The 18,907-nt window shown below is 38.9% G+C and overlaps 1 protein-coding gene across 1 annotated transcript in view; it reads left to right on the plus strand.

Annotated features, from left to right (window-relative positions):
• The first annotated feature begins 402 nt into the window (after positions 1-402).
• GNAI1 (G protein subunit alpha i1) overlaps positions 403-18,907 on the plus strand; it is an 84,386-nt gene continuing 65,881 nt past the window's right edge. The window contains exon 1 of the mRNA XM_003782622.3: positions 403-717. Within this exon, the coding sequence (XP_003782670.1) occupies positions 705-717 (13 nt within the window). The 5' untranslated portion in view covers positions 403-704. The remainder of the gene's footprint in view (positions 718-18,907) is intronic.

Genomic DNA, 18,907 nt, shown 5'->3' on the forward strand with positions numbered 1-18,907 from the left:
GGGCGGGGGGCGGCCGGGGAGCTGGGCGCGGCGCTCCGCCGTGGCGGCTGCGAGGCCCTCGGCCTCTTGAATGCCGGGGGGACGGGTGGAATCGGCGGGATCCTGGCTGGGGTGGTGCAGAGCCCCGGCGGGTCCTCCTCTCCCGGGCCCCCTTGCTCTCTCCACCCTGGCGGGTGGAACTCCCCGCGGCCGGGCAGTGCTTCGCTTCACTCTCACGCCTCAGTGTCACCCCGCAGGGAGCCCTGCAACGATTTTCAGGTGGCAGATCGCGTGTAAACCCTGCTCTTTGAAGTTTAGCTCAGCCTGCTGAAGATGAAGGGGCATTCGCATCAAGAAAATACCCCTCTCCCCGCGACCCTCCCCCCCGGAAAACCCTTCCTACGAGGTGGTTCCACATTTGGTGAAATCTGTGCTTTGGTGGGGCCTCTGTAGGATTGAAGTCTTTCCTGTTAACTTCCTATGGCGACTCACTAAAGTGTTAAAAGGAGCACTGATTATATTTACCCTACACACGGGAACAGGCTGCTGAGGATGCTTGGATTTTATTGTTGTGGGGCCATGGAAACCACCAAGTTGGGTGGAAAGATTTGCTCCAGTAGTAGGTAGGGCTGATACTCGAGTGAGTGGTGAAAACCGCTGTGAAAGGATTGAAAGGGTCACACCAGACAACAGGATTCTCTCTCTGCTGCCGTGGTTTCTGATGAATGAGATTTGCAGGTGCACGCCAGGCTTTTATATGTTCTTAGTACTGTTCTTTTGGTGAAAGGCGTGGAGGTCTTCTCCGTTTGTTTCAAGGGGAAGAAAATAAAAAGAGTAAACCAGGGTTTTGACTGAGGGAAGCTGTAGGAAAATACAGTTTCAGATTTTTAGATCCCTGAGTTAGGGTTTCCTTTTGTTTGCATGTTTTCCTCCCACACTCTATAGGTGTTTAGGTAGATGAAAGATTTCTCAGAATCTTTCTTGGCACTTGGAGCAGTTGCTTTTATTTTTTAATAGCAGTTATCATACAAAAGAAATATTGAACAAACCTGTTTTCAGTAAGCTTCTGTTTCATTGGCTTAATGACTGCAGAAAAAATGGTGGGTTTTTTTTTCTCCATTACTAATAGGTTGAGAAGCAGCAAACTTGGCATGATTAAGAGTAATAATGATCTGAGTCATTTTACAAGTAAACTGTGAAATAACTTTGCATTTTAAAGACCTGGGTGGCTTTCTTCACCCTCCTGCCCCCAGCTTAAATCTTTCTCAGTTAATACTGCTTGCTGAAGTTTCTACATTAATAAAAAATACTGTATTTTGAGGCGCTCCGTGTATTTTTAGTGTATCAGGCACAGAAGAGACACATAACTTGATGTCAAACCTTGTAGACACCACTCCTTTCGTGAATTGAATGTGCTTGAGACAAGTGTGATGTAAAAGGATTAAAAACTTATTTTTCTGTAGTTTTTGCACTGCTACTCTGGTACATTTTCTCAGTGCATTGCTGCGTGATTCTTAGTTTGAGCCAGCCATCTATGTATAAAGCAATTGAAAAATGAATCCTCTCAGGGTGGTGTTTTCCCTTTAATTAGATGACTATTAGAGGGAGATGGACTAGGGTAAAGGTCCCTGGAGCAGGCTTTTGTTTATATCCAGAAGAGAACAGTTTCTTAGCCTTAGCACAGTTGGCATTTGGGGCTGGATAAATCTTTGTCGTGCAGCCTGTCTTGTGCGTGGTAGTAAGTCCAGCAGGACCTTTGACCTCCAGCCACGAAATGCTAGTAACAGCCCCCAAACTGTGACCCTTGGAAATACGTCTAGATACTGGCTAAACTTCACTCTGCAGATGAAATTTAACCTTGGCTGGGACCCACTGTTGGAGATAAACAATTAAATACAGTTGAATGTGTAACATAGAACCAAAAGTTGAATCTCTACAGCCATCTCTAGTGAGTCCTGAGAAAGGTGTAGCAGAGTCCTGATTTTCAGAAAGGAATTATGGAATTTTTATTCCTTCACATGAATAGCCTTAGAACGATTTCTGAATCATGAAAAAAAAATCTGTAGGTAACTAAATTCCTTCAGCTGTCATTTCTAGCAGTGGTCTTCAGCTTTTCCTTACCTCTCTTCCTGTGTGAAAACCCTCTCTGCCTCTGTCTTGTTGGCCCAGCATGCTTCCTCTGTCCTCCTCCCCATGCTACCCTTTTGCCCAGACTTCCAACATTCCAGCTCCTATAAACTGAATGCTGGCTTATTTCATAAATCTTAATTCTTGGAATGTTTGACAACTTTTTTTCCCCTAATGTGACTTCAGCGGTGAATTGTGACCTTTGGCTTTTTTTTTTGGAAGTTAAAGCGCATGGGTAAGCAGCTCAGGGAAATGATTCCACCTAAAACATGGCAGCTAAATAAACTGGACACGTAAAATGGTTTCTAGGTAACCTGTCATGTGCGGCATGTCCATTTGCATCAGGCCTTCTTCCTTATCAATGATGTTATTTTTCTTACCAAATGATTTTTTTTTCCATTTAAGGCAGAAAGTCTCTAAAGTACATTTAGGACATTTTATTAAATAATTTACATTATATTGCATTTGGTTTTTTCATAAGGCATATACTGTATTTTTTAGACATCTGAGATGGGAGATTCAGGTGTGACGTTTGTACATTATTAATAAAGGTTTTGGTGCTGAGTGACTATATGATTTAAGTCAGAGGTATTTTACTATCATTAGGAACAGTGAATTAGGCCTCAAAAAGAGAGGATATAGTCTAGCAGTTGACTCTAAGAAAATTAGATTGGGGTTTGGAGTGGTTTAATTCATCTAGGTTTAGTGTCAGGCCTTAATATTAGAACCCTAAATGGAGAAGCAATGTAATGAATTAGTAGTAATGAAAGTTCCCTTTAATTGTTTACAGGAGTAAATATCTTTTAGTGACATATCTTTGAAAATATTTTATTACCTTTTTAAGGGCAGTATCATTAGGCCGAGTTTGCATTTTAGTTAGTTTATAGTGTACTACTAGTACTTATTCAGTGTTATTTTGTTATGTATTTGGAAACTGTTAGGGTTTAGATTATATGAAAGTTTTCATGAATTAATTGTTCCTTAACCATTTCACTCCAAAGCTTTGGGCTTTATTCTCCTTTATTTCACTTCATTATTCTTCCTTCCATTCCAGTCATCCCCACAAACAAAAATCCACACCCTTATCTCCTTTTTAAGCATGGTTTAAATATTACAGATTTGGGTAAAAATGGGGTGAGGAATTGGACCTCTTGTCTGGTGGATATTTTTCTATTTCTGCCGCCAACCAGTTGGGATATATCATTGATCTTTACTCCTTTTGAACTTGCTCTGTGACTTCCCTAGTTGAGAAATGTTGGCATGGCCGGACTTCTGTTTTTTGCATTGCTTTCCCTATTTCCATAGAATTGGCTCAGAATCTTAGATTTGGAAAAGCCCATTTCCTTGGACAAATGGCTCTGATACTTCAACATGGATTGTGTATTTCTCCCTTAATGGTTTATCCTATAATAATAGTTACTTTAGTAGAAGCCACAGGTGGTATAAAGGTATACTTTGAAAGTGCTTATTTTTTTGTATCTTCTATTTTCAACACTTCCTTTCATATTTGAGGCCACCTCTGCCTTTGGCAGCCTGGGTTCACTAGGCTTTCCTGCTTGTCTTTCCCTCTTCTTTACTTTCTGCCATGGGTATTGTGCTATTTTCTTGTTCCTTTGGTAGCCCATACCCTACAGAATAAAATCTTTCCTTTGGACCTGACTTCCCTCTATGCTTGTACTCTTTTCCCAGAACACCCTTCTCTGCCAAGTAGAAACAGCTGGCATATGTTAACGTGTATTTGTACTTGGTGTCTGGTGTTAGCCTGTTTTCCTGTTGCTGTGAGTGCTTTTGTGGGCAGAGTCTTTGTAAGTTGTCTTCGTATTCCTAACAGGAATACGTTGTCATGTGTAAAATGAGTTCTCAGTTATATGAAACTTATCCTCCGCCATTTTCGTTGTCAGTGGGAATAAATAACTATCTATTCAAATACTGTAAACAGCAAAAAAGACTAGTGAAAGTGTGTGATGACCAAAATAGACACAAGGCATAGAAAATTAAATTGTTTGTCTTAAGAATATTTGTTTCCTATTGTAAGAGTTTTTCCTAATTGTTATATTACTGGGTAAGTTGGAGTTGAGAAAATGATGATGGATACTTGTTTTCTATGTTACGGCTATGGTATTTCTTAAAAAATGTTTTTGTAAAGATCAATCTCATTTTCTAATTTTTATTTTGGCCTATTTATCATAAATGAAGAGTATGAGTCTTGTTAAATTTATCAATGATAGGAAGTATAATGCCTAGCTTATAGAATTTTGCAGATGTTATTTATATGTGAAAAAGATTGCTATAATTTAATTAAAAATTGAGTATCCAGCCACAATCTTAATTTTTATTTTGTTATGCATTTCTCACTGCCTTGGAAAATTTAAGATGAAGCAAATTTATGTGGGAAGACTTGAATATGTTGGTTCCATTTCTAGGTCACATATTTCTTGGCCACGTGTTCTGGTATGCAGTTACCCAATGTGGGACTACCTCGAGTATGACACTGGTTAAGTTTAGATCCCGGATGGCATTTGAGTCTTATGAGACTACCTCGAGTATGACACTGGTTAAGTTTAGATCCCGGATGGCATTTGAGTCTTATGAACTAAGGTCAGCTTGTAGTGCTTAGGCTACTTTCTGTCATAACTTGTTAAATGCTAATTAAAAATGTTAACATAAAAAGGGCAAAAATAATTTTAAAATGAATGCGTATTACCATAAACTTAGTGGCATAATTTATTATTGTATAGTTTCGAGGGCAGAAGTCAAAAAAAGGTTTACATTGGGCTAAAGTCAGTGTGGAGGTTCTCTGGGAGAATCCATTCCTTCGGCAGCGGTGGCTTCTTCTTCTTTTGAAGATCGAGATTCAAGCTGTCTCTCTGGATGGAGTGCTGTGGCATCACAGCTCACAGCAACCTCAAACTCTTGGGCTTAAGCGATTCTCTTGCCTCAGCCTCCCAAGTAACTGGGACTACAGGCTCCCACCACAACGCCTGGCCATTTTTTGGTTGTAGTTGTCATTGTTGTTTGGCGGGCCTGGGCTAGGTTTGAACCCTCCAGCTTCCTGTATGTGGCTAGTGCCCTAGCTGCTGAGCTACAGGCACTGCGCCTCCTTTATCTTTTTCAACCTTCATCTAGAGGCAACTTACTTGGATTCGTTCCTGGTACCTTTTCCAAAATCTTTAATGCCAACATGGCTGGTGACATCACTTTCTTGCATCCCTTTTTAACTTACAAGGACCCTTTGATTACAGTACTGGGCACACCCACATAAACCACATAACGGTCTCATCTCAAGATCCTTAACTTAATTACATCTGCAGCGTCCCTCCCCACCCCACCACCTCCATGTAAGGTGATGTATTTGCAAGTTCCAAGGATTGGGACAGATGTATCTTCGGACACTTATATTCTGCCTACCACAGTGGACCCTCTGGCTCCCAAAGATTTAAGTCTGTCCTGCATATACAATGCATTCACTCCCTCTCAGAATCTCCAAAAGTCTCAACCCATTACAGCAACTGCTCAAATCCCAAAATCTCATTCAAAGATTGTGATCTAGGAATGGGTAAGATTCTGAGCATAGTCCTTATGAGGACAAAATTCTTCTCTATTTGTGGACCTGTGAGACTAGAAAGTGAATTGTCTGCTCCCAGAATATAACGGTGAGACAAGTGGAAAGAGTAAAAGGAGTCACTGGTCTCCATCATCAAAACTCCATTTTGTGTCAAGCCCTGGGAATGGTTTTCTGGGACTCTCTGCTCTACCTTTTGGATCCTGGACTCTGACCTGAGAGTCATCCTTTTTTTCTAGTGAAAGGTAGCACACATTTGCAGTTGTGTGGTTTCATTAGCCTGTTCCTGGCCTGTAGAATTGTGATTTGAAAACATCATTTCATTTTGTTTTCTCTTAACACACTTTTTTCTCTACCATTTTAATGTAACCAGCAAGAAGAAAACAGGCCACATCTTCAATGCTTTGCTTGGAAATTTTCTCATCTGACTATCCAAATTCATAGCAGGTCATAGAAGGTCTACTTGCACATCACTGCTGACCGTAATTCAGCTACATGGTTTGCCTCCATATAACAAGGATCCCTGTCTCTTGTTTTTATCATGTTAACACGCTCCGCTTTTCCATCCAAGTCCTGAACAACAGCACAGTTAAAGTGAGTGTATCCATCAATAGTCTGTTCGTAGGTGTTTTGTGCACTATGCTCCTTACCTCATTCTAAAGCTTGCTAGGAGAGACATTAACATATTTTTACTAACAGCATGTCAGGGTACTCTAGACTTTTTTTCTGTCATGCTCTTCGAAATTCTTTCAACCTGTGCCCATTACCCAAAGCCAAAGCCATTTCTGCATTTTTAGGTATTTGCAGCAGCACACCACTTCTAGGTATCCGAGTGTATAACTGTCACGTATAACTTTAAGGGACGCGTAGTGGTTGTAATTTTATATTCTCCAGTCCTTAATAATCTATATAATCCATGGTAACACTAAAATCACTGGTTTCTGACATTTCTATATTGAACCCATGGCATTTTACTTGTCATAATGTGAAAAACTAAAACTTGTCTTTGCCTCCACCTCACTGTGGATTTTCCAGTCTAAATTTAGTGTTCCTTCCTCTCCCTTCTTAATTACACCATATTGAAATCACCTCATGCATGGACGTTTTTATTGCCTGTCACCTGTCTCAACGTGGTTGTCTACGTCAGAGCATGAATCTTGTCTGACTTGTTTCTCACTTGATGGGATGGCATGGGTAGCCTTTTTGTAAATGTAGATTAAATGAATGGATAAATTATTGTTTTGACTAGTACTCCATTCAAGGGAAAGGTTGATAGAATTTCCTCGTGCCTTGTTAGTTTGAATTTTGGCCCAGTGTATCCCCATTTATCTTTTTTTTTTTTTTTTTAATGTCTTCTTGGTAACTAAAACCTAGTATGTAATTTCTAACATAATCCTAGACACTAAATTAATATTGGGAACCAAATTCTTGTTGCATGGTTAGAAAACTATCGTGACTTTGGTAAATTAAGTGGTAGAGTGAAATGTGAAGTTTATGTTTGTATATTCTGGGCACCTTGCTTTTATCAGATGGCATTGTTACATCTTATTTTACTGCCTTCCTTAAATGCATACGGTAAGTAATACAACTAGGCCTTTATATGTTTGCTCAACTATACGTGTCACCCAGGATGACGTGATTGTGGGTAACCTTGGCTTTCAGGAGCCAGCAGAGTGCCCAGGAGCTCACCACCAGTCTGTTCTTCATTAGCATGTCTGGCCTTCGGGGGTGAGAATTACCACCAGCTACGTTTATGAAGTGTGTTCTGTTCTTCCGTGTCAAGTTATGCTTTAGCCTTACTGAATGCTAAAGAGAATTTACAGTCTTCTTAGGGAAATAAAATACCTGCATGTACATAGAAATAATTCTTCATAATGGCAAATGGAGAAGACAAAGTAATAATAGATCCTAGATGGAGAAGCTGAGCATCAATGTTGAGGCTCCTACGTTGTACCGTTTCAAGCTTACCATTTAATCTCGATTGGCTGTAAGCTCTGTGTTAATTAGAAACTTACAGCCCAGAAGAGAGTGTGCTATATATGCAACTTGGTGTACAGTCGTTTTCTCACATTTTCCACGTTCAAGGAATTTTCTCTCTCCAGCATTTGTTCAGCTCTGTGGGGAGACTCTCCAGCTAGGAAAGGGCAGTTGACCTAGAACACTGAAAATAAAATGTTTTCCATGAGACCTTGGACAAGTTATCCAAATTCTTTAACCTGCAGTTTTCTATAAATGCTGGATAATAAATGTATCTACCTCACAAAGATAGGGATAAAGTAAGCCAATGCATCTGAAGAACTTAGAATAGTGTATAGTGCATATGTTCTTAATAAATGTAAGCTGTTGTAAATACTTAGAGACCCTCTCAGATCAGCCCTCCCTTGCTATTTCATCCATTTATAGTCATAGACATTAACTCCTTTCCTTGATTTTTTTTTTAAAGGAAGGGTGTATATATATATATTTATAGTGAAGACTCAAAGAAGTATAAAATAAATTTTAATTAATAGTTTCTGATCCCACCATAACTTCATTGTGGGACTTGATTTTCTGTTAACAGAATTCAGGGGTTAGACCACGTACAGATCTGTGCTGCTTCAAGAATTCTTTGGAAATGATTTTTAAGTAATTGGAAAACTTATAAATTACTTTAAGTCATTTGTAAATTATTTACAAATGATTTAAGTCATTTACAATGATTGTTTACAAATGATGTAAAAGTAAATTTCTCTTTAATTTGTTAATCATTTTTAGAATAAATGGTGTTTTTTGGAAACTTTATTTTTCTTGAAAGTAAAGCTGTTTTTGTACGTCATGAAACATTTGAGTTGATTGTCTACTTCTCAGAGAAGTTTATGATTACTTCTGACAAAATTTAAAACCTTACTAAAACTTTCTGTTATGTTGACTCAAAAGAGATTTCTGATGAAACTCCAGGATTACCATAAAGTTGCTTTTAGAAGAAGTATGTCTTGAAAAGTGGTAGTAGCCTTAATACAGAAGCAGAACTATTGAATCAGTGATAGTGTTTGTACCTTGTAATAAATCGTAAAGGGAATTTGTTAAGACTTAGTGTTGAATTGTCTGGAACTCCTTCGGTTTACCTTTTCTAAGGTACGGTCCAGACTTTTTTCCCTAATAATTGATTTACTCCGCATGACGCGTGTTTCCTGTTTGAGTACCTGCCTCCCACTTGACAGGCTTTTTCATAAGGCTTACTAATTTTGGTCTTCAGGGTATTTAAGACACATGGAACTTGGAAGTGAACCTGCAGTTGAGATCAATATGATAGAGCAGGAGTTAGAAGGAAGCTGCCGTCTTATATGAGTTGAGGTTTCTAAAATTAATCTCATTTCAAGAGTTCCATTTATTTTTATACAGTTTAAAATTGATCCATGGTATCGTAGCTCACTGAGTTTTCACAAACTGAGCGTATCAGTGCATTCAGCAGTCAGATCAAGATATGTGTGCAAGGAATGTGTTGTGACTGGAAAGTTGAGATCCTGGTCGGTAGAGTTGCTGGAGCTGATGAGTAACAGCCTAATCTGCCTTTGACAGGTTGATTTTTAAATTTTAATGGTGACATTTTTATTTCTACAATATATTTCTAATGTCTCTTTTAAAAATTGTTTATTCTATTTCTTCATTCTCTAGCTTTTAAAAAGTCACTTTCATTATATCATATCAACTTCACAGTCTGTCAGATGTTCACTGTGTGATGTTCTTAGGGTTCAGGTGTTTGTGGTGCTTGATTCTGTCTCCTAGTAGATTGTACCCCTCGAGCGTAAGTGACGCGGTGTTGTCTGTGTGAGTCCTATGCACCTGAGCTGTCTGCAGTTGTCCTTTCTACCTTGGGACGCTGAGGTCTCCCCGTCTGTTTTCCCAGGCAGCTCTTTGCTGTAGAACCAGTACATAGTAGCAGTAGCCAGGCTCCTAGCTATCTTGAGTGCTCTGCCTTCTCTGGTCATCTCAAGCATGAGGAAAATTATATGTTGTATCCATTCCACAGAGTTGCCATGGGCGTTGCCTCTGCTTAGCCATGGTCTCCACCAGGCTGCTTGGATGCCTTGCTGCCTCGGAGACTTTCTTTTCCAAATAAGCCTCTCTGCCTTTGGCAATCTCCTCTTTTCAGACATAAAATTCACCTCTGTGACTTTGGCCCAGAGAGGAGATCAAAATAAAAGTCTGATTCTCCACCTCCCTTAGCCCCATGGGCCTTCTGCAGTTATTACTAACTGATTGCTCTGTGCCACCCAAGCTTTAGACTCTGCCTGGGATCCCCTGGAAAGTAAGCCACTGTACTCTTCCACTTCTGCCTGGATGACACCAGTGTCTGTCTCTTCCCCCATTACTCATGTTAATGCAAAAGAGAAAAAAAGTATGTTAGTAATTTTAAAAATATTTCTCATAGTACTTTCTCTATTTTCCTGCTCTGAAGTAGCCCTCCCCCCCCCACCAAATTGTTCCTGTTGTATGTCCTTGCTATACCACATGTGCTGACCTTACTTTTCTCAGGATGCTGTTCTTAAACTGGAACTTTAATACTGTACAGAAATTACATGGAATCTTTAAATTGCAGATTCTCATTTAGTAGTTCTGGGGTGAGGTCTAATAAGAGTTTGCGTTTTTCAGACTCCCAGAGAAATCCTGGTCTGCTGATACACAGTTCAGTCCACACTTGGAGAAGCCAAGGCCTAGAAGAAGTGATCTTTGTGGCTCTTTCCCATTTATCTATTTCAGAAGCATTTTTTAAGTCTTATCCTGTCTTTGCTACATTACTCCTCCCATTACTTTTATCAGTACCCTGCAGAGTACCACTCACATCTTTTACATGAACACGTATTCACACGCACAGATACAACGCCTGCTGTGTCTTCACACAAATAAACACATATTCACACAAATACAATGCCTGCTGTGCTTGCCGCTAATGTTAATCTGGATCCTCGTTTTTAGTAGTGCATTTTAAGAAAAATCATTTGGTATTACTGTTCATGGAAACTTCTGAAGAGTGACCAGAAACTATAATTAGTGATAATGAATCTGCTGTGTATTTGGCAAGACTTCTTCAAGTAGAGTTCTTCTTTTGATGATATGATAAGTCAGGTCAAGTTGAAAGTTGAAACATAATAATGTTTCTCTGATGGTTTTCATCTGGAAGTATTTGAGATGAAATTCCTTTGTCAGAAATAAGTCAAAGATGGTTGCTGCTGTGGCCTGAATGTTCATGTTTTTCAAAATTCACATGTTGAAGCCCTAACCTCCAGTGTGTTAGTCTTTGGAGATGGAGCCTCTGGAGGGTAATGAAGGTTACATTAGGTCATGAGGGTTGAGATTGGCATCCATACTCAAAAAATAAAAAGGAGATACAGGAGCACTTTGTATACGTGCACCAAGGAATGGCCATGGGGGGCCGTAACTTGGTGAGGCCCCTCACCAAGAACCAGAGCAGGCTGGCACCCTGATCTTGGATTTCCAGCCACCAGTCCTAAGAGAAATAAATGTTATTTTAAGCCACTCAGTATCTAGCATTCTGTTACAACATGTCGAATGGAGACAGTTGCAAACACTAATAAAGTTTGTAGTCATTGGGTTTGAAATAATTGCTCATGCTATTTTTATATAACTTCAGCTCTCCTAACTATAGATGCATCCAACATAATTTCCATGGCTTTTAAAAGGAAATTCTGATATTAGAAAAAGTTCCCTTCCTGTTAGTATTTAGTGATATATAATTAGAAAATATGAACTATTTCAGGATTAAACACAGTGCGAGTGAACTGTAGCATCCGCTTTCATCATGGTATCATTTGCTGGTGGGGCTCAGTTGAAGTTAGGTATGACATCTGGTTCTTCATGGAAATTCATTCAACAGTTTTTTTTTTTTTTTTAGAATTCCAACTCTATGGCCTGCATTTTCTATATATGGTATCTAGGAATAGAATAATCTTTAGAAAGCTGATATGTTGAAGTAGAGAAAACTTTCTTTAAACATTTTACCCATAGGTAAAATAATATCGATTATTTTTGCTTGTTATCAGTATTAAAAAAATGGGTCATGGATGTGTTCCTTCGTTTGTCTTAGTATACTTGTGTAGTGATCATCTTAACTTTGTTTTGTATGATTGCGCTTTATGGGGCAGGTTGAATTTTATTACTTGTTGCCAAAAACTTTCAGAGTTAAGACTGAGTCCTGAACTCTGGTAATTTACACTGTGCACATGGTGATGTTTAAAATTTTTGAACTAATTTCCTGACAGATGTAGTTCATTATAGACTTAGCAGTCACATCTGAAATAACTTAAACCCTAACTTAAAAAGTAACTAGTATAAAAAGTGATTCTGAAAAATATAAAACTCTTAATGAGATATTTTTCATGCCACTCTTTGGAAAATCAACAGGACTTAACGCTTTAAAATTAATAGACTAGTGTAGATTTTCAGGTATATTTTGGGTATATGTGGATGTGTGTCCGTTAGTGAGCAAATGTTATTTTCACATAACAAAATCCCAAAACTACAGATGTTGGCATGGATGTGGAGAAAAGGAAACACTTCTCCACTGCTGGTGGGAATGTAAACTAATACGTTCCTTTTGGAAAGAAGTTTGGAGAACACTCAGGGATCTAAATATTGACCTGCTGTTGGATCCTTCAATTCCTCTACTATGAGTATATCCAAGAGACCAAAAATCACTTTGCAAAAAAGATATTTGCACCAGATTGTTCAATGCAGCTCAATTTGTAATAGCCAAGTCATGGAAGAAGCCCAAGTGCCCATTGACCCATGAATGGATTAATAAATTGTGGTATATGTATACCATGGAATACTATGCAGCCTTAAAAAAGATGGAACCTTTACTTCTTTTATGTTTACATGGAGAGACCTGGAACATATTCTCCTGAGTAAAGTATCTCAAGAATGGAGGAAAAAGTATCCAATGTACTCAGTACTTCCATGAAACCTACTTATAGTTACTCATGCTTTGTTATGAAAGATAGAACACAACTACAGCCCAGGATGAAGGAGAGAAATGGAGTGGGAAGGGAGGGGAGAGGGGAGGTTTGATAGAGGGAGGGTAAAGGCAGGACCACACCTTTGGAGCATATTGCAAGGGTACGAGTCAAATCTATCAAGTATAGAACATAAATGTCTTAATCAATCAATAATCAAGTAAATGAGGCGAAAGCTATGTTGATTGGTTTGATGTAACCATGTCAGATTGTATAAAAAAAAATCAACTCATTATACCCCACATGTACATAAATGTATTCATGATCTGTGTGTATTGGACTTAATGAAAAAAAAAGAAAAATTAACAAAAAACATAAGAACATCTGAAAAAACATTTGAGTATCTGAATATGCCTGTCAGATAAGGAATTTGATTTTTTCTGAATAGTGAAGAATTTCTAGAATGAGGAAATAAGTTGGGAACTGAGTTTCAGTGTTTTGGAATTGTACAGATGTATTCTGGATAAGGTTTAGCATAAAGATGTATCTATTTCTGTAAGTAGGGTTGGATATTCAGATTTATGATAGTTTTAATCATTGAATATTATGTGGATAAATTTACAGTGTGATGTTACCTTATTTGATAGAACTTTTGAAATAAAAGTATAGAGGCATAGTGTCTTTGTAATATACTTCTTGTATACATAGTCTATGACTGGAGAAGGGTTGGCTTTTGATAATGGATATACCATCTACGTTTGTGGCATCTTCAAGGTTTAGTTAAATTTTTTGAAGCTCTATATGTGAGTGCCTTTTAAATGGAAGCATTCAGCGAGAGTACTTCTGTTATTATTGCAATCTTCTGAGAACATTTCCTCTCCTAATAATGAAGTTTATAATACACATCCAGGATTTCACACGTTGTTCTTTAATACAACTACTATTATAACTCAGCATAGAGACTTTATAAAAGTCACATTCTGCAGCTTTCTTGGTCATGAAGTATTATCTTTACAAAGTGCTTGTCTTTTCTAGCTGTTTCTCCACTGTTACTTTTAATGTTTGTATATCATTTTCTTTTCTTTTCTCTTTTTCTTTTTTTTGAGACAGAGTCTCACCATGTCGCCCTAGGTAGAGCGTTGTGGCATCACAGCGCACAGCAACCAAACTCTGGGGCTTAAGTGATTCTTTTGCCTCAGCCTCCCAAGCAGCTGGGACTCTAGGCACCGGCCACAACGCCTGGCTGGTTTTTGGTTACAGTTGTCATTGTTATTTAGCTGGCTTGGGTGTGTTCAAACTTGCCAGCCTGGGTGTATGTGGCTGACGCCCTACAGACTGAGCTGTGGGCACTGCCAGTATATCATTTTCTTAGACTAAATTGGCATCTGTTCTTCTGGTAGGTATGGTAAATATTTGGCACGATGGGAGAAGAACACTGTGTGTGCTAGGAGGAGAAACTCCTCAAGCCATTTCTAGCAAGAGGGTACAGAACCCTCAGAGGAAACCCAAGGCTGAACTCTCTCAAGGTGGTTGGTCAGGCATCAGCGGCTCTGGAGATGCATGGCACTGCCAAGGTCATTTCCACCCATCCTTCACACTTCTTTACCTCAGAGCTTGGTTCATATTACTCACTGCCTCACGTTCTTGACTACATCCATCCGCCCAAACAGGCAAGCCTGATCTGCCCATCTCTGCCTCTGTCCTGGGCTTTGGAGTCCTAAGCCTTGGTCAGGTTGAGATGGGACAGACGTCTGTGGCGTGCTCCTTGCGGTAGACAGTTTGGGTTGGGGGTTGTGGTGCTGTGTCGTGGTTCCTACTTCTCAGCAAAGTCAAGGGAGGAAAGGGTTGGAAGACCGTTAAAAAAGTTATGGTACAGCTTCCAAATTCTGTACATCACCAGTTTCAAAAAGTGGTTTATTTATTGTCTTTTCAACAACAAAGAAATAGTTTTTTATTAAGCTGTTCCACCTCTTATGACATATATTAATAATTTTATGTTTTGGGGTGTTCAATCTTGAGATTAATAGGAGATAATACTATCGAGTATTGCAATGTAATTTGTTTTTTGGGTTTTTTTTTTTTTTTGAGGCAGAGTCTCACTTCGTCACCCCTGGTGGAGTGCTGTGATGTCACAACTCACAGCAACCTCAAACTCTGGGGCTTAAGCATTTCTCTTGCCTCAGCCTCCTAAGTAGCTGGGACTACAGGTGCTCACCTTACTGCCCAGCTATTTTTAGAGATGAGGTCTTGCTCTGGCTCAGGCTGGTCTCAAACTTCTGAGCTCAGGCAGTCTACCTGCCTTGGCCTCCCAGAGTGCCAGGATTACATGCTTGAGCCACCGTGCCCCGCCTCGCTATGTAATCTGAATATGTTGAGTTGTACATTGCAACCATATGTTGTTATAGGGAGAAAAATTTCTAGTATTTAATTACTTTCAAATATTGTTTCTTTAATTGTATGTAAAGTATTCTGTATACACTGGATATTTATTCTTTTCTTTTTTCTATGTATTTTGAATGGTTAATATTGTACTGGATATGTGACTGTGTACTTTTAGGGGCTTAAATTTTTACCCATCTTTACAGAGTTTATGTAAATCTCAGGTTTAGTGGCTACACACAGTCTCCTTAATAGATGTGCCATTCTGGAGTGCACCAGTGTTATTATTGAGGCCTTCCACTTTACATCCATGTTTTATGCTGCGCTGATCCTATTTTGTGCATGTCATTCCCTGTATTCCTGATTAAGCCCTTAAGTTACCGGGTGAACTGTTCTTTACCGTTCTAAGGCTTATGATGTATGTGGGTAGGTTACTTCTCCCAAATGTTCCACTCTCTGTCCTCACAGGAGGGATGGGAGACTGCTGTGTTTCACCTCATCCTCATCAGCATTGAACATTCTTGTAATTATCTGTGCCAAGTTGATTGGTTAAAAATGGCTTCACATCGCTACTTTAATCTGTAATTTTGGATTTGCTGAGGAATAGTAGAAAGGACTTTTTATTCTAAGGAAGTTAATGTGATCCATTTTGAGATTCATTGGAATCTGTCCAGTAATACTTTGCATATATTTTTTAATTTTTTCTCTCTTGTGTTCTTCTCAATTTTGTTGCTTTTTGACATAGCTCGTTTTACTGTAAGTGAGAAGATTTAGCGTTGTTTAAATTGTTGGCCTCAAAAAAAAATTAAATTGTTGGCCTCTATACTCTTTGAGTGGTCTTAACAAGGCATTTTTAAATTCACTTAATTTTATGTATCTTCAGGTTGTACAATCTAAGAAAGTTTTGTATCAGAAGTGGAGAAGAATTTCTTGACAAGAAAAATGCATAGTACAGTAGAGAAGATTGATTAGTTAGTTGGTGTTAATGTTGAGGACATATGTACCATAAACAGAGCATGGCAAAAACCAGACCATTTCCACCTATTATCAAGAAAGTGCAGTTTAAAATAAAATACCATTTTGTACCCATCAGAATAAGATAATACCAATTGTTGATCTAGATAATTTTAAAATACGGTTGGTTGGAGCATCTGGTAAAACCATTTTGGATAAAGCTTCATCAGTACTTAGTGAAGGCGTCTTAGGGGCAGGACCCAAATTTATAAGAAGGGCTTTGCTTAACAAATGCAAGCAATGTAACCTAATTTGTTCTACCCTCAATTAATCTGAAACCATACAAAAAAACAATACATGTTGAAGATAACTTGTGACTTTTGACCCAATAATCTCACTCCTAGTTATAGATTTCAGCAAAAGTGTTGTATACCAAGAAAAGTATTCACTGCAACCTTGCGAGTAATAGCAATATTTCAAATTAGCTAAATCATCATCCCGAGTGCATACACTTGTGAGCAAGAATGAACAGAGTATGTGTTGAAATAGTACATTAGAAATACTTTTTCACATGAATACTGTACAGAGGAGCTGAATGTATGATAAATATCAATAAAAACGTCAAATATGCTGTTTGGAGAATGATGTACTCTGTGACATATAAAGTTAAGTTAAAAAATCCTCAGGAGAAGAGTGGCACCTATGGCTCAAAGGAGTAGGGCACTGGCCCCATATGCTGGAGGTGGTGGGTTCAAACCCAGCCCTGGCCAAAAACTGCAAAGGAAAAAAGAAAAAAATCCTCAGGACTATACCATACATTTATAGGTACAAAATACATAGGAAAAGCGTAAAGAAGTGCAAGGGGAGGACGCCCATCAAATTCAGAATTCGATTATGTCTGAGAAGGAAGGGAGGGAGGAAGGATCCAGGGTGCTACAGTGGTTTAATTCTGAAGCTGGACGCTGGACACACAGATGTTCATTATCTTATTTTCTAGATATTTTTGCATGACTGAAATATTTCATAAATAAACATTCTGTTGTCCTAGACGAATTCCCGTGAACTTTGGCGTCATCTGTGCTTTCATATCCAGTTGTTTTCCAAGCTCCGTGCACTCTTCATTTGCATTGCCTTGTCCATCATGCGCTTTATCCATCACACTGGTCTGTTGTAGCACCCTGCTGCCTGGTCTTCTACCTGCACACTTTCCACCTTCAGTCTGTGTCAGCCCTCTAAAACAACAGCTTTGATCTTATCAGGAACTGTGAAGACGTCTTGGGTAGTTTTGATTGTTTATAGGACATCCCTGTTTATTAGCGTGATACGCAAGGGCCTCTGTGGTTTGGCGTTTCCGTGTTTCTCATGACTGCCTCTTTCCTCTCTGAGAACTCCCTGTTCTCTCCCAGCTTCATACTCTGGTTCATGGTGTTCCCCTTTCTAGGAGTGGCCTTCCACCCTTATCTGTTTCCAGTCCTGCCGATGTATATATATTCATGAGCAAGGTTGGGGAGTTTTTCTCAAAATTGAATAATATCTGGATCCCTAATAAAGCAATTCTGATGGAGTCCTCATTTTGATTTAAATGTCACTTAGATAGACAGTATCACGTAGATGCACACATGTAGCAAAGCATATAATTAGGTGTAAGATCATGTTTCTCCTCGGTAACCACAAGGCCAAAAAATTACAGATTAAATGTAGACTAATATTATTTTCATTAACGTTACTTGTTCTGTGTTGGTTGCAACAACAGTGAGCTATGGACTGCTTTCAAATTCGCATGCCTACCGCCAAGAGCCGTGAGATGTTTCAACTCTCTCCTCTCCTTTGTCTGTCTGCAAAGCCCTCGTTCCCGGGGTGCTCCCACTTCCTCAGTGAGGCATCATCTGTCGTATGAATTACAAGGCTCAGTTGTGTTTCCACCAATGCCTGCTTTTATATATGAAAGAATATATGTGCCTTAAAATTTACATAAATATATATACTATATACGTACAACTTAAAACTGCCTATGTGCAGATAATCATCCAATAAATATTAAATTAACTACTGTCTCCTATGGGTGTGTCAAGGGTTGTGTGGATCCAAACATAGGTCACAGGTGGATCCTGCCTTCAAAGAATTTAGAGGAAAAAGAAAGCAACAGAACCCTATGGGCAGGTAAACATGAAGGAGTGGGATTGGTACAGGGAAGTACCTGAGTTTCTGGTCAGAGCTGTTAGCTACATAGCCCTTCAGTTATTAAAGTGAACAAGCGAGAATATGACGTTGGTATGTTTATTTTGAGCTGATTTCTGTAGGTTAATATTTATGTTATCCAGGTGCACTGGTGATCCCAGCTACTCCGGAGCCTGGGGTGGGAGAATTGCTTGAGTCTAAGAGCTGGAGACCAGCTGGGCAACGTGGAAAGACAAACAAACAAACAAAAAAGAAAGCAAGAAAGATGGTCTCTTTGCATTGCCTCTTTTCATTTCTTGTTCATGGACCCTGTGTTTTTGAGTTTTCTAGAACTAAGGTAGACAATATTAACCTCATATTACAAAGCTTGAAGATTTAGGCCTTTTCAGGTAATTTGTCCAAGAACATACTGCAACTAAGTGGCCAGGCTGGGTGTTGTCCCTCTTTTTGTCTGATTTCTAGGTCTTCACCTTCTTGGAGTACTGCCTCTTAGTCCTTTATTTTTGTTCTTCTGTTTTTAAGTTATTTCATGTAGGTGTTTGCAATTAGGTAATAAAGAATATTTTTCCCCTATTAGGGGGGCAGGGCTGGTTGAAAGTAGACAATAAGTAAATACTTGTTGAATACATTAACAATTATATCTTATGTTGAAAGAATTAATAAGTTTAAATTAACATACCAGTATTAACTGATATACCTAATCAGTGATGTAACTATTTTATTTAAAGGGGAGACAGATCATATACAATAGTGTTAGTGTTTTGTTTTTAAAACA

Source organism: Otolemur garnettii, unplaced genomic scaffold (genome assembly GCF_000181295.1).
Source record: "Otolemur garnettii isolate 467f Iridium unplaced genomic scaffold, OtoGar3 scaffold00005, whole genome shotgun sequence".
Classification (NCBI taxonomy): domain Eukaryota; kingdom Metazoa; phylum Chordata; class Mammalia; order Primates; family Galagidae; genus Otolemur; species Otolemur garnettii.